Source organism: Pan paniscus, chromosome 15, assembly GCF_029289425.2.
Source record: "Pan paniscus chromosome 15, NHGRI_mPanPan1-v2.0_pri, whole genome shotgun sequence".
NCBI classification, from domain to species: Eukaryota; Metazoa; Chordata; class Mammalia; order Primates; family Hominidae; genus Pan; species Pan paniscus.
This window is the reverse complement of record NC_073264.2, coordinates 101,877,310-101,890,025: the sequence shown is the minus strand read 5'-3', so window position 1 is coordinate 101,890,025 and position 12,716 is coordinate 101,877,310. Positions and strand designations below refer to the sequence as shown.

Genomic DNA, 12,716 nt, shown 5'->3' with positions numbered 1-12,716 from the left:
TGCCTGGAAATGCTTCCTGATCAGATGAGTTGTGGACGGTGAACAAATGAATGGATGGGTAGTTGGTCAAGGATACCTCGACCGTGGGACGTCTTTTTCTTGTTATCAGGGGAACATGGCTATTCTCTATAGCATCAAAATCGAAAACATAGATAATTTGATCGTCTGACCAATCTTAGAATTTTCTATTTGGGGAAACTGAGAAACAGAATCGTTAGCAGGCTCAGTCCAGGTCTCACGCTGAGAGAGGCCAGGCGGGGTACCAGACGCCCGCCTGACACATGCCAACAATTCTTTTTTTTTGTCTTTTTAATTTTTTTATTTCTTAAAACAAACTCAAAATGAGATGAGATGGTGACTTATGAATGACTTCGTGGGGGAGGAAGACGGACTTGGGGCGGTTGTCAGAGATTGGGGTGGAGGACCCAGGGGTTTGGGGTGAGGGAAGGGAGGAGAAGGGTGGGGGTGATAGGAAGGGAGGGCTGGTGGAGACAGGAGGGGAAGGGGTGGGGAGAACGGGAGGGGAAGGGTGAGGGTGATAGGAAGGGAGGGCTGGGGGGGACAGGAGGGGAAGGGTGGGGGATCAGAGGGGAAGGATGACTGGGATCGGAAGGGAAGGGTGGTGGGATCGGAGGGGAAGGGTGGGGAGAATGGGAAGGGAAAGGTGGGGGTGATAGGAAAGGAGGGGTGGGCTAACAGGAGGGGAAGGATTGGGGGACGGGAGGGGTAGTGGGGACGGGAGCTGGAGAAGGGGAAGGGGCTTGGCAGTGATGATGGTGGTCGGTGGGGTGACAGGGTTTTAGGGGTGAGGCTGGGAGGGGCTGGGGACGCGTGCTGTGGGACTCAGGGCTGACGGTAGGGAGGGGCCTGGTGGGGACAGAGGCGGGTAGGAGGGGCTCTGCAGAGTGCAGATGATGCGGAGGGGGCGGTGAGGGTGGGGCGGGGCTTGGAATCAGGATGACAAAGGACCGGGAGTGAAGAGACCAATGGCTTGGTGGGGAGAGTGGGGTGTTGGGAGTTTGGGCAGATGCTGGTCGGGCTTTGAGTCAGGATGAGGGGGCTTGGGTGGTGGCTGGAGGACGACGAGGTGATGAGGTCGATATTGTGTCATGACGATGGCACGGGTGACCAATGGATGGGTGACTGTGAGTTGTGTGTGGGTGACTGATGTGACTGACTGTAGATGACGAAGGTGATGATGACTTAGAAATAAACACCTGGAGCAAGGTAAACACGGCAGGCAATGCTCAATAAAGCTAAGAGTATAGATTCTTATCCAAATAATCTAAGAAGCAAAATATTCCTATCTGGTACCCAAGGGCTGTTTAGCTGTCTAACCCCAAAAGCTGAAAAGCTAAACAGAGCTCTGTCCCATTTCTTTCTATTTTTGCAAAAAAGATAGATGCTCTTTGTTAAAAAAAAAAAAAAAAAGTCAAATTCAAAATTCAGAAGCTGGCTAGGTCTTTTGAGATCTGAGGATTATTAACTCAGCAACACAAATGTAAACCCATGGCTGTGTGGGCCAGGTCTTGGACCACATTTGCCACAAAACTAGTAAGCGCCCCACAAGTGACAATTTCCACTAATCCCTGTGAAAACCTTGGTGAGGGCTGTGTTGCTGCTCAGATTCTGCCAGGGGCACTTGCGGCTCAAAGTACATTCAAGTCTCAAGGGATGTCTCTATAGGGTAGAGGCAGGTATAGTGTTGGGGTTCTGGGTGGGCAGAGGGGTGGGGGAGGGCTGGCTGCCTAAGTGGCAACTCCAGATGGCACATTATGACTCAAAGGGGCTATTTTTTCCCAAAAGGGAAGTGGGCCAGGAGGCTCCCCACTTTGAGAAACACAGTTAGGATAAATTTCAACATCAAGCGTTCATCCAGGATAGGCCAAAACCTTTCGGATCCCAGGATGAGACTTCGTCTTCATCAGATCCCAATTGTTGGGGTCAGGAAGTGTTTTGGTTCATACCCCCTCGTTCCTAATTCAGAGTTTTAGAGCCAGAGAGGACCGTGGTGGTCGGTGTTCAAACCCCTCCCTCGAGAGGGACGAGAAAGTGGGCCCAGGATTGGGATAGGGACTCGCCAAGGATCACACAGCGAGTTAGTGGCAGGGCTCGGACAGAGGCCCAGCCCCCCAGCAGCCAACCTGGGGCTCTCTCTGACTGACACACAGCCGCTGCACTCCGCTAAATCTCAAATCAATCGGAAAGATCTAAAGGTAGCGATGTTGAGCTGGATGTGAGTGCGAGTCGGATGTGGTGTGTGAGAATTAACGAACGAAAACAATCGTAGCTCTTTGCACAGTGGGTGGTCATGTACAGCACTCGTAACGGTTTCACGAGGACCCTGTGGCCGAGACCCCCAGGGTAGGGGCGTCGGCACTGAGCCCTGGTTCTGTTGCCTTGTTTTTTTTTGGTCTTTTTTGAAATTTCATTTGAGTTTAGATTTTAGAATAACATACTTATTTCTCTTACTCATTTAAAGATGAAATTCTTATTATTATTCTGTATCATGCATTAAGAGAGAGAAAGAGGATTGTTTTAGCATTGCGTTTGTCACACAGCAGCACAAAGACAATATATGTAAGCGTAGCGTTCACCAGATTTGACACAAGAGATAGCGAACACCACAAAGATTAGGACAGACCGCGTATAGTAAGCTCTGCGGAACTCCAAGAATCTAGGGGGGGCTGTGGGAACGCTGCTTAGATCTCCTCGTCGCCGGCCTCCTTGCTGAAGGTGGTCATGTCGATCTTCTCGGGGAAGATGATGTTGACGGCCAGGTCCTCCCCGCTGTTGTACTGAAGCAGCAGGTTCTTCTTCTTCCGCAGCATGTGGTTGTAGCGCAGGTTGGACACCCAGGTCTCGCACTTGTTGAGGAAGACGATACCCACAGTGCCCAGCACCACCAGGCTGGTGAGCACGCCCAGGATGGTGAAGCAGATGGCCTGGCCCTCGGTGAGGAGAGGGGTTTTCTTGTTGAGCTCTTTCATGGACACCTTCAGGATGCGGTGCTCGGGCTGCTGCACCGGCAGCTCGTGCACCCCAGGGGTCAGGCGGTAGGCCAGCCCGTAGCCGCTGGGCAGACGGGTGACCTGCTGGGGGCTCAGCGCGCGCTTCTTGACACAGGTGAGACCTGTGAACTCGGGCTTGCACAGACACTCGTAGCTCACCTGGGTGTGCTGCAGGCAGGTGCCCCCGTTCTGGCACGGGCTGCTGGCGCAGTTGGTCACCGGGCGGCTGCAGGTCTTGTCGATGAAGCCGGCTGGGCACCGGCAGCGGAAGTCGCCCCCGATGTCAGTGCAGACACCGTCGTTCTCGCATGGGTTGGGGGTGCAGCTGTTGGCCACGATCTCACAGAAATTGCCTGAGAAGCCAGGGGGGCACAGGCAGGAGGCATGGGAGGCCCGGCCCTCATCATCCACGCAGGTGCCTCCGTGCTGGCAGGGGGAGCTGCAACACAACGGGGACATAGTAAACGGCCTCAGGGGCTGGGCTACAACAGCGCTGCAGGGCACGGGGCTCAGGGCAGAAGGTCCCTGGCCTGACTAAGGGGCAGGTGCTTAAAACACATCAGGTGAATGAGGGAGTGAGGGAGGGAACGCCAGCCAGGGAGGCACAGAGAGGTGCCCGGGGCCGTGACCCCTGCCTGCAAGAAGCTCACCAGTAGCTCTGGGGGTGGGTGGGTGGGTGCCCACCTCACCCCCATCTCAATGCTAACCTGGGACACACCCGACCTCCCATGCCAGGATGCCCACGTCCTCTCCCACCTCTTACTGCACCTCTCCAACCAGAGGACTGTTGGTTAGTCACTAGCCAACTGGGGAAACTGAGGCTAGGAGAGGAAAAGTCAGTGACAGCTCAGGACTGGAGCAAGCCCCCTTCCCTTAGCTCCATCCCTGGGCTGCTGGGGCAGAAGAACCAAGCAAGGGGCGCCCCTCACTCTATCCCGGGACCTGCTATCGTCCTTCATGCCTATGTCCACTGTTGCCGCCAACCCTCATTATTATTATTATTATTATTAGCGGTGTGGATCCACAGGCTATTGTGCAGGAAGCGCTTGGGGACTCTCAAAGAGAAAGCAATACGAGGTCTGTCTACGGTGGCACAAGCCAGCGTCTGTGCCAGGCTGTTTAATAGTGGTCCATTCACCCAAGTGCAGCTTGCAAACCAAAGCTGTTTGCTCAAAGTGGAGTACAAGGAGCATTTAACGTAAGTGCTTTTAAACCAGCGAGCCCTTTGTCATCTGATAAATGCCAAAACTCCGGGGAAGAAGGGGCAATAAACACAAGAAATCAGCATTGCTGCTTCAGGGTGTGGGCTGCATGGGAGCTGGGCTCTGAAGGAATTTCAAGGGCCTTAGGCTCTATTTTGACACACTGGTTCAAGTCCATTCGCGAGAAAAGCAAAATATTTTAAAGGTCTCGCTCTGTTTTTCTCCTTCTTGCTAATAAGCAGAAATGGAGTTCAGTTTTCACCAGCCCCCACTCTGACCCCGTCTGGAGACTGATCTTTGGAAGCCCCGTTAATGTCTGTTTACAGCTCTTACAGACTACTGGGGTCTCTGTGCCACCCTGCAATGTCCGGTCAAGATAAGCTTATTTGCATGTTAGCTTCTGTTTCTTCAGAGGAAAGGGACACCCCTGCCCCCCAACTACAGGCCCAGGACTGGGTTCAAGTTTGGATTCTTATATTCGGACCCTGCCTCTGTCAAGATCTCCCTTGGCTTCAGGCTAAGCCCCATCCAGCAGGGAGGGATGGCTCAGGGCCGCCAAAGAGATAATGGGTGGACAGAGGCTGAGCTGCTGGGAAGCATTGTTCAGGGAGGTTCAAGTGAAGACAGTGGCCACTCTGTCTGTTACGTCCGCTGCCCAGGAGTCCCAAAGCCCCCTTCCCCACTGAGGATAGCCGACAGCTGGCCCACCTCCTCTCGTGCTGGCAGAAGCCCAATCTCTTCACCTCTCAGCCTGGCAACTCCTTCCACAGACATCCCAGAAAATCCAATTGCAGAGCCCACCAGTTCCCCAAAACCACCCCCTGAGATACAGCAAGTGGGTTTCACAAACAGCCTCAGCCCCGCGGAGCTCCAATCTTTTATTATGTTGCCTTTAGAAAATTATGCAGCTCCGAGTGTCAGTTCATCATTCCGATCGACTGTCACTCACACGCATCGGGACTTGAGAACATCAGGGGAATATGAAATCGCCTTCAGGATCATTTGAAAAAATTATGGCAATGACACATTCCCCCGTAAATACCCCCATCCAGGGCGGTCCCCTACGGGGCTGCCAGGATGAGCGCTTACTTCATCTTTTGTCAGACGACAGGTCCAACAGGGTTGGGCTGAAAGGGTCTTTAGTGGCTGCATGAAAAGCAGCATTCATTAGATCACACACAGGAAGGATATTTACCCATTGATCACACAGGGCCCGTCCTTTTTCTGGCAGTCCTTTCCCGAGTACCCGGGGGCACAGGAGCATTCATAGAGGCCATCGTCCAGGCTCACGCAGGTCCCGTTGTTGGCACAGGGGGTCGAGGAGCAGGCCCGAACATCTGCGGGGTGACGGAGAAGACGAGAACTTAGCTTCCTCTCCATACACAAGCATGACGCGGGCCCCAGTGGGCTTTAAAATGGCTCTATGGCCACCGAGTGGGGTCTGGAGTAAGAGGGTTTAGGGAGCCCCCTCAAAAAAACCCATGAAGTGAGTAAGCTGAGGCTCAGGAAGCTGAAGGGGTTTCCTTGCCTAAGGTCACAGATCAGAAAGTCGTGGCCACTGATATTCAAGCCAGGATAGCTGTTCCCTTTGCCTGGCACCAGGTCACCCCATATCCAGCAACATGTCCGTGACGTTCACTGTGGACATCATGCCCCTCCCTGCAACAGCGTGCCTAGCTGAGATTCCCTAAGGCCTGTCTCCACCAGACAAGACTGCATCTCCACCCTCTCCTGTTAGGGGAGGGGTCCTGGCCAGCTGGGGGATGAATACAGCCCAACCCTCAGAAAAACCACCAGCTCTTCATACTTTTCCATCAAAGAGGGGCAGAGGGGGGATGGAGATTTAACGACCCCCCTCAGTCAGGAATCAAGAAACCTGTTAACCCCAGCACTACCACGTGTCCCTGTGGTCTCTCTTTCTGCACTCAGGCTCTGAACTCAAGGGGTCCCTGGTAAAAAGGCTTCATCTTTTAAAGCCAGGGAAATTAGAGCTATTGAGCGCTCTCCTATCAGCACAGGTTTCCATGAGCACTGGTATACTCCCACCATCTTTTAACACCTTCCATCATGCACACTTCATTATTCAGGTTCAGCAAGCCAGGGACGAGCTGAACACAAGGGCCTGAGTCAGGGGCTCTCTGACGATGGAGACCCCAGCTCCCCAGTGGGGCCAGGAAGGGACCCCTGTCCGGCCCTGTATCCAGCCTGCTGCCATGTGGCAGCAGATTTCAGCTCCTACCCATTCTGGGCCTCAGTTTCCCTACTTATAAAAAGAGGGTCTTTCCCTGGCCAATCTCTGAGGGACTCTTCAGCTTTGATTTTCTATAATTTGAGCTGCTGCACCTGCCAAACAGAAAGCCAGGGGCAGTGAGAGACACAGCAAGCTAAGGCAGGCTGGTGGGGATGGGGGGGGGGAATCCCCCGTGCTGAGGCCACACATGTGCGTATTTTTTCCCCCTCTCAGAGAGACCCACACCCTCGTGGAGGGGAGACTGCAATCAATCAAGGAGGAAGAGCCTGAACGCTGTGTTGATGGACTACCCTGTGGTGTTCCATGGAAGCCCGGCTTGGTGCAAGGACACATAAAGAGGATTTATCTTCACGGGACGGCACCGGCAAGGCATTAGCACGTGGCGCCTCCGCGTCAGGCTCCTTATTCTCTGCACCCGACTCTCCTGTCACTCAGAATCTTAAATTTAAGCTAAAAAGCTGGCGACCACCCCCAGCTTGTCCCTGCAGCTCTCCCTGCTACGCCAATCCTGGATCAGCCCTCCTGAGCCTCCAACCCCAAGACAGGGGTGAATTAAGCTGCTCTGAGGAGAAGGCTGCTTGGGGGTCTCTGCTGGGACAGCAGCTGTGGCCACGACAGCCTCAAAGATGGGCAAAAAGGGAGAGGGAGGGCTATGTCTTCTCTGGGACCCTAGACTCTCTGGCCATCCCCAAGCTGGCTGCCTTTGTCAACTTGGTGGGGAGGGGACATACCAAGGGCCCATGAGAAGGGAGGCATTTGTCTGGAAAATTTCAGCAAGGGTGTACTGCATTTAGATACCAAAAAGATGGGCTCCAAGCTAAAAGCCTAACCCTGATCCCAAATGGTGGCTTTGCTGGAATCCCCCAGATCCCCAAACGACTCAGAGCTGCTGCCGCTGCTTCTGTGAGGGGCAGCAGAGATGCTGGCCAGAGCATGAGTCAGCTGCGGGTAAACCTTGCACCATATTGGGGGGGGCTGGAATTAAGGACCAGAGACAATTTGGGGTGGGAGGGAGCTCAGCTTCAGAACCATGGCTGCCCTGGCTGTACAGGGCAGGGGCCACAACAAAATGCTCTTAGGTGTTCCTTAAGGAAGGATGTTAGATGCAATCGAAGATAAAAATTAACTCTCTTTCTGGGGCTGGGGGAAAGGGTTGTAGCTGGCTTTTCGCCCAACTTCTTTCATATTCCTTAGCAGACACTTGTGCTTCTCTGATCCTCAGCTTCCCTATCTGTACCGTCTTTACTAATGTTGGGGACTGAGGGACAGGGGCCCTGAGGGCAGGCTGCTACGCAGCTGGGAGTTTTTTTGTGGACTTCAGTTTGCTCAAACGTTAGGGCGGGTTTTGCCAAATGAAAATGGGCTTAGACGAACATTTCGCAGCCTGAAAATGCAGTGACAGCCAACTCTCAATTGCTTGGGGTAATGGAGGCAAAGATTGCATAAATTAATGAAATCAACAGATAACACCCATCTTCACTTTAACCCTTTCTCAGCTTTTCCCAACTGCAGCCTCCCCCTACACCTGACCCACTCAGTCCAGGCCCCCCAGCCCTGTCCTCCTGGCCCTGACTCAGCACCTGCCCCTCAACCACTGAGCAGTGCTGGCCACCCCCCACCCCGTTTGTTTGTTTGCAGCCTCTTTACAGTCTTGCGTGTGCTTTTCTAGGGAGTCTTAGCTCCGAGATCCCCAGAGCCCTGTCCATCACTGGGCTTCCATGACCTGGACAGGCAGCCTGGGGTCTGTGGTCCCACCGGCCCAGCTGTATGTGTATTTTGTGACTCTTTATTCAACAGGCAGCTCCCTGGCCCCCACCCCATGTTCCCTCTAGGTGCTGGGTGCTGATGGCGCAGAGAAGAGCAAAATGAAGTCCCTACCTCTGAGGAGGCATTCGGTACCCACAGGAAATTTATAAACAGATCTTTAGAATACAGGGCACGAAGTGTGCAGGAATGAGGAAGTGAGGAACACCAGCAACAAGAGACAGTGAGGAGGTGGTAGGGGCTAGGGCAGGCAGGTAAGGACGCAGAGCTGAGGTGAACAAAGGCGAGTGCCAACCTCTATCACAGAGCTCCCCATCCCAGCCGTCGGTGCAAATGCACTGCCCGGGTTCTTCACAGAGTCCGTGAAGGCAGCCGGGAGAGGTCACGCACTGGTCACAAAGGGGACCCTGCCAGCCAGGCTGGCACCTGCAATGGGTGGGGGAGAAAGGTGGGGACATATGAAGAGGGCAGGGGTAGAGAGGCAGCTCAGGCTACTTTCTGTGGAACCAAGGACCCTTGGGGGTCTTTGCACAGTGGCAGCCGGTGGTCCTGGGAAGTAAACACCAGCCACCTGAATGGAAAAACTTAAAGAGAAAACATGCCAAGCTGAGGGGGCCGACTTGGAGGGGCCCCGAGATCCCGGGGGAGTGCTGCGTTTTGCCGCAGTGGCCTGCAGTGGTCCCACCTGCCCCCCCACCTCTGAGAACGCAGACAGGAGCTGCGGCTGCCCCCCCCCCCCCGCCCCCGCCCTCATCTCCCCCGCTCGCCCCACCAGTTTTCTGCAGGGGCCCGGAAGCTGTTTGCTGCAGCGTAGTGGCCAAGCCTCCTATTTTTTCTGCCTGACTTCACGACTCCCCAGGCTTCTGCGTGGCCCCCACAAGCTGCCTCTGAGGAGCCACTCTATTACCTGCAAACATTGTCATCCTCGCAGAATCCATTTTGGGGGTTGCAGGCCGGGAAGCATTCAGCCCCTGAGGTACAAGAAAGGTTATACGATTCACCCCACCAGGCCCCAGGCCAAGGCAAAGGCTGTCTTCGCCCACACAGCCCACCACTGCCCTCGAGGGCACCAACAGCCCTCTTGGGTCCTACCAGCCTGGCACACAGTAGGCACTTCCTATCCGAGCATGGATGGGGCTCAGTGCACTCAGGAAAAACATCTCTGCCACGTTCCCAGCAAAGAAATGACCACAGTACACTCTCCCTAGTTCCTAGGAGCAGGAGAAACACCTTCTCCCCGGACTCCCAAAAGCAAATACGACACCTCAAGTCCTCCTAACAGCGGGGACGGGGACCGTGGAGGGAAATATGTTGAGCCCTGGGCATGCAGCCTGACCGTCACTTTTGCAACCTGAGCTGAAAAGGGGAGCAGATTTTGAGGTGTTCAGCTCCGGGAAAGCCCAGACAGGTTCACCTGGTGGGCGCCCCAGTAAGGAGTCTGCATTCTTTTTAAGGTTCATCCCTATTAAGCCGGGCACCCAGGTCAAATCTTCCCTCTTTCCCCTACCCCAGACTCTTCGCATTAAAAAAACGATGACGACACAGGGTTTTGCTTAGCGGGCTGAGGTTGCAACAACACTGCTTAGAGATTGTGACACTTTAACAGGCACCTACTGTGTGCATTTACTCAACCAGCTCCCCAGCTTTCTAGACAGCCCCCTTACAACCACTGGTGCAATGAGTGGGGGGGCGCTGCAGGAAGGGGGCAACTCTCTCGCTGTCAGAGACAGATGGCCGCTGCAGACAGAAGTGTCGCAGCCCCTCACCTACAGAAACGCGCCACGCAGGAAGGGCTCAGGCTGGGCTTCTCTGGGAATTGGGGGCTAAGACGGCAAAGTCGCCCCCCACTCCCGCCCCGAGACCTGTTCCAGAACGCTCACACAGGGACACCCCAAAGTTGCACCCCAGAGTATTTTCATAGAAGACTCCACAACAGCACCTCATTTTTCCATACCTCCTTGCTCAGCGCACCGACACCCCTCTGGCGCCACTTCTGCAGGGCGGGAAGGGGCTGGGGGTCTCACACATCCCCTGCGCCCTGGGACCCCTGGGACGGGCCTTGGCATGCGAGCGTGGTGGGTAGGGCGAGACAGGCACAGCGCGGGGCTTAGGGCTAGGCGGGACGGGCGGAGTTGGGGCTCACGAGACGGGGCGTGCGGGGCACCGGGCGGCCGGCGGGGCGTCGCAGGCTTCCCCAGAGGGGGCGCGAGCCGGGCCGCCGGGGGACTCACCATAGGTGCTGTGGCCGAAAGCCAGCAGGAGCAAGAGGACGCGCAGGAGGGCTTCGGTCGCGGTCATCTCTGGGCGGCCGGGGTCGCGGTCCCGGGAGCGGTGCGGGCGCGGGTCCGGCTCCTGGTGCCGCACTGGGCTTCTGGTTGCGGACGCGAAAGGGGGCGCGGGCGCGCAGCGAGGGGAAAGCCAGGGCTGCACCGGGCTGCGCGCTGCGCTCTCCACCGCCGCTGCCGGGGAGCTGCCGCCGCCGCCGCGCGCGCCGCCCTTTTCGTACCGCCTCCCCCCCCGCGGCCCCCGCCCCCCGCCCCCGCCTCCGTGCGCACGGGGCCGGCGCCGGCCAGTCCCTGTGACCCCCTCCCCTCGCAGGGCCGCCCCCGACCACTGCGGCGTCCCGGAAGCCCGCTCGCGCACACGGGTGCACTCTTGGCTAGACGGGCACAGGTATCCCGCGAGCGTTTGGTACACGTTCCCTCACACTGTACAGCACGCGGCCGCCGCGCACATACAGGCCTGCCTAGGACAAGTCGCAGGAATCGAACCTGGGCCGCAGACCTCCCCGGAGAGCACAAATCCGCACGCAGGAACACCGAAACACTTATCGCTGACGTCCCGGGCACACGTGCAATGGTTAGATACCCAGGAAAACACAAAGGCGCACTATGAAGATGTGAACTAAGCACATAATTACACACGCACACAGAAAAACCCCCAGGAAAAGCCCGACTCCCCCTGTACCCCTGGCCATGAAGACGCAGAAAAATGCAGTTGCCCCGTGGCAACCCACACCCCGCAACGGAAACGCACACGGCAACTCAAACACACTGTAGCCCAGACGCCGTATAGACACAGTCCTAGGTGGCAGAGGGTCAAGCGGACCTGCGGTTACCCAGCCATGGGCATCCTCCCCCATGTGCCGACCCCCTGCACACAGACGCTTACGCAGAGCCACCTGCACACCCAAACACGCAAACACACGTATAAACAGACGGACACCCGTGCCCGCATTCAGTCACACCCACCCCCGCACACACAGCATCTCAGTCAGGGCCTTAGCCGCGCTGAAACACAAATGCACCGACTCTTACGCACACATGTACGCACAGCCACGCACCTGATACCCACAAGCACACATACCCAACTGACTCGTGGTCACACACACTGACAAAAACATATACGCAGTCCCCACACACACAGGATCGCATCTGTCTTTGTCCACAGTGGCATGCGTGGGCAGCCTCACCAACGTGCTCTCACATACACACAATAGCACTCCAGGCACTCGGCACGTATTCCAGACTCACTGGGAGACCTTCTCTGAGGGGTCGCCCGCCGGAGAGGTGGAGGTAGAGGATGCTGATTGCCAGAGACCCTCTTCCTCTGCAGAGCTCCCAGGGAGAGGGAGTGCTCCTCAGGCACCCCTCCTCCCCATTGCCCCCGGCTTAGGCTTAGAGCCCTGCTGGAGAGGAAAGCTCTGCACCCCTGCACCCAGTCTGGATGGGGGAGGCTCAGAAAGATAGGGAGGGAGAGGGGTAGGAGGGGATTAAAGATATTTCACCTCCTGGGGGAAGGGTCCCAGGCGTCCCAGTCTTTGGGTGGGTCGTTTAGGATACTTAATTTGCATATATTAATTTGCATACATATCCGAGATGCAGGGAGTGGGTGCCCACCCAGCTTGCGGCCTCCCCTTCCTCGCAGTGCTGCAAGGGGGTGTTATCTCACCACTGTGAACCTGGAGGCTGGATGCTTTGACCTCCTGGCCCTCTAGTCCAGCCCTGGCAGGTCTGAGCACAGATTTCCCATCTTAGCCATAGATGTGGGAAGGCAGGCCCATGGGCATCCCCAGGCCCACCACCCCTAAGTCAGTGCTCCAGTAAGGCACTCGGGATGGGTACAGGGATGGACAGAGACCAGAGCTGCTCTGGGCTGGCTCCAAGGAGGCTGGAGGGAAACTCCCAGCCCCTGGTGGAAGATATCCCTTCCCTGATGTTATCTGCAGAATGCCCGGATAGGTAGGGGCTGCTGGGAATGGCTTTGGGGACAGGCTGTAGGGAGTAGTTGGGGTGCCCACTGTGTGCCTGCCACATGCCCTTGCATTCCTGTGACCCTACTTTCTTCCGTGGACTCTTTCCTCAAGTCAAGAAACCAACTTCAGTGATGGAAGGTCCTTTGCCCAAGGCCCTTGGCCTAGAACGAGAGTGTCTGGCTGACAGGCCCAACCCTGGGTGCCAATGTCCACTGCATGGTGATCGCCAAGGT

General features: G+C 56.1%; 1 protein-coding gene across 1 annotated transcript; it reads right to left on the bottom strand.

Annotated features, from left to right (window-relative positions):
• Positions 1-2,471: 2,471 nt before the first annotated feature.
• On the bottom strand, positions 2,472-10,726 carry DLK1 (delta like non-canonical Notch ligand 1). The gene is made up of 5 exons (XM_034938150.3): positions 10,460-10,726; positions 9,136-9,199; positions 8,524-8,654; positions 5,409-5,550; positions 2,472-3,450 (listed from the first exon to the last, which is right to left on the bottom strand). The coding sequence occupies exons 1-5, from the start codon at positions 10,524-10,526 to the stop codon at positions 2,703-2,705; spliced, it is 1,152 nt and encodes a 383-aa protein (XP_034794041.1). The 5' UTR covers positions 10,527-10,726; the 3' UTR covers positions 2,472-2,702.
• Positions 10,727-12,716: the final 1,990 nt, after the last annotated feature.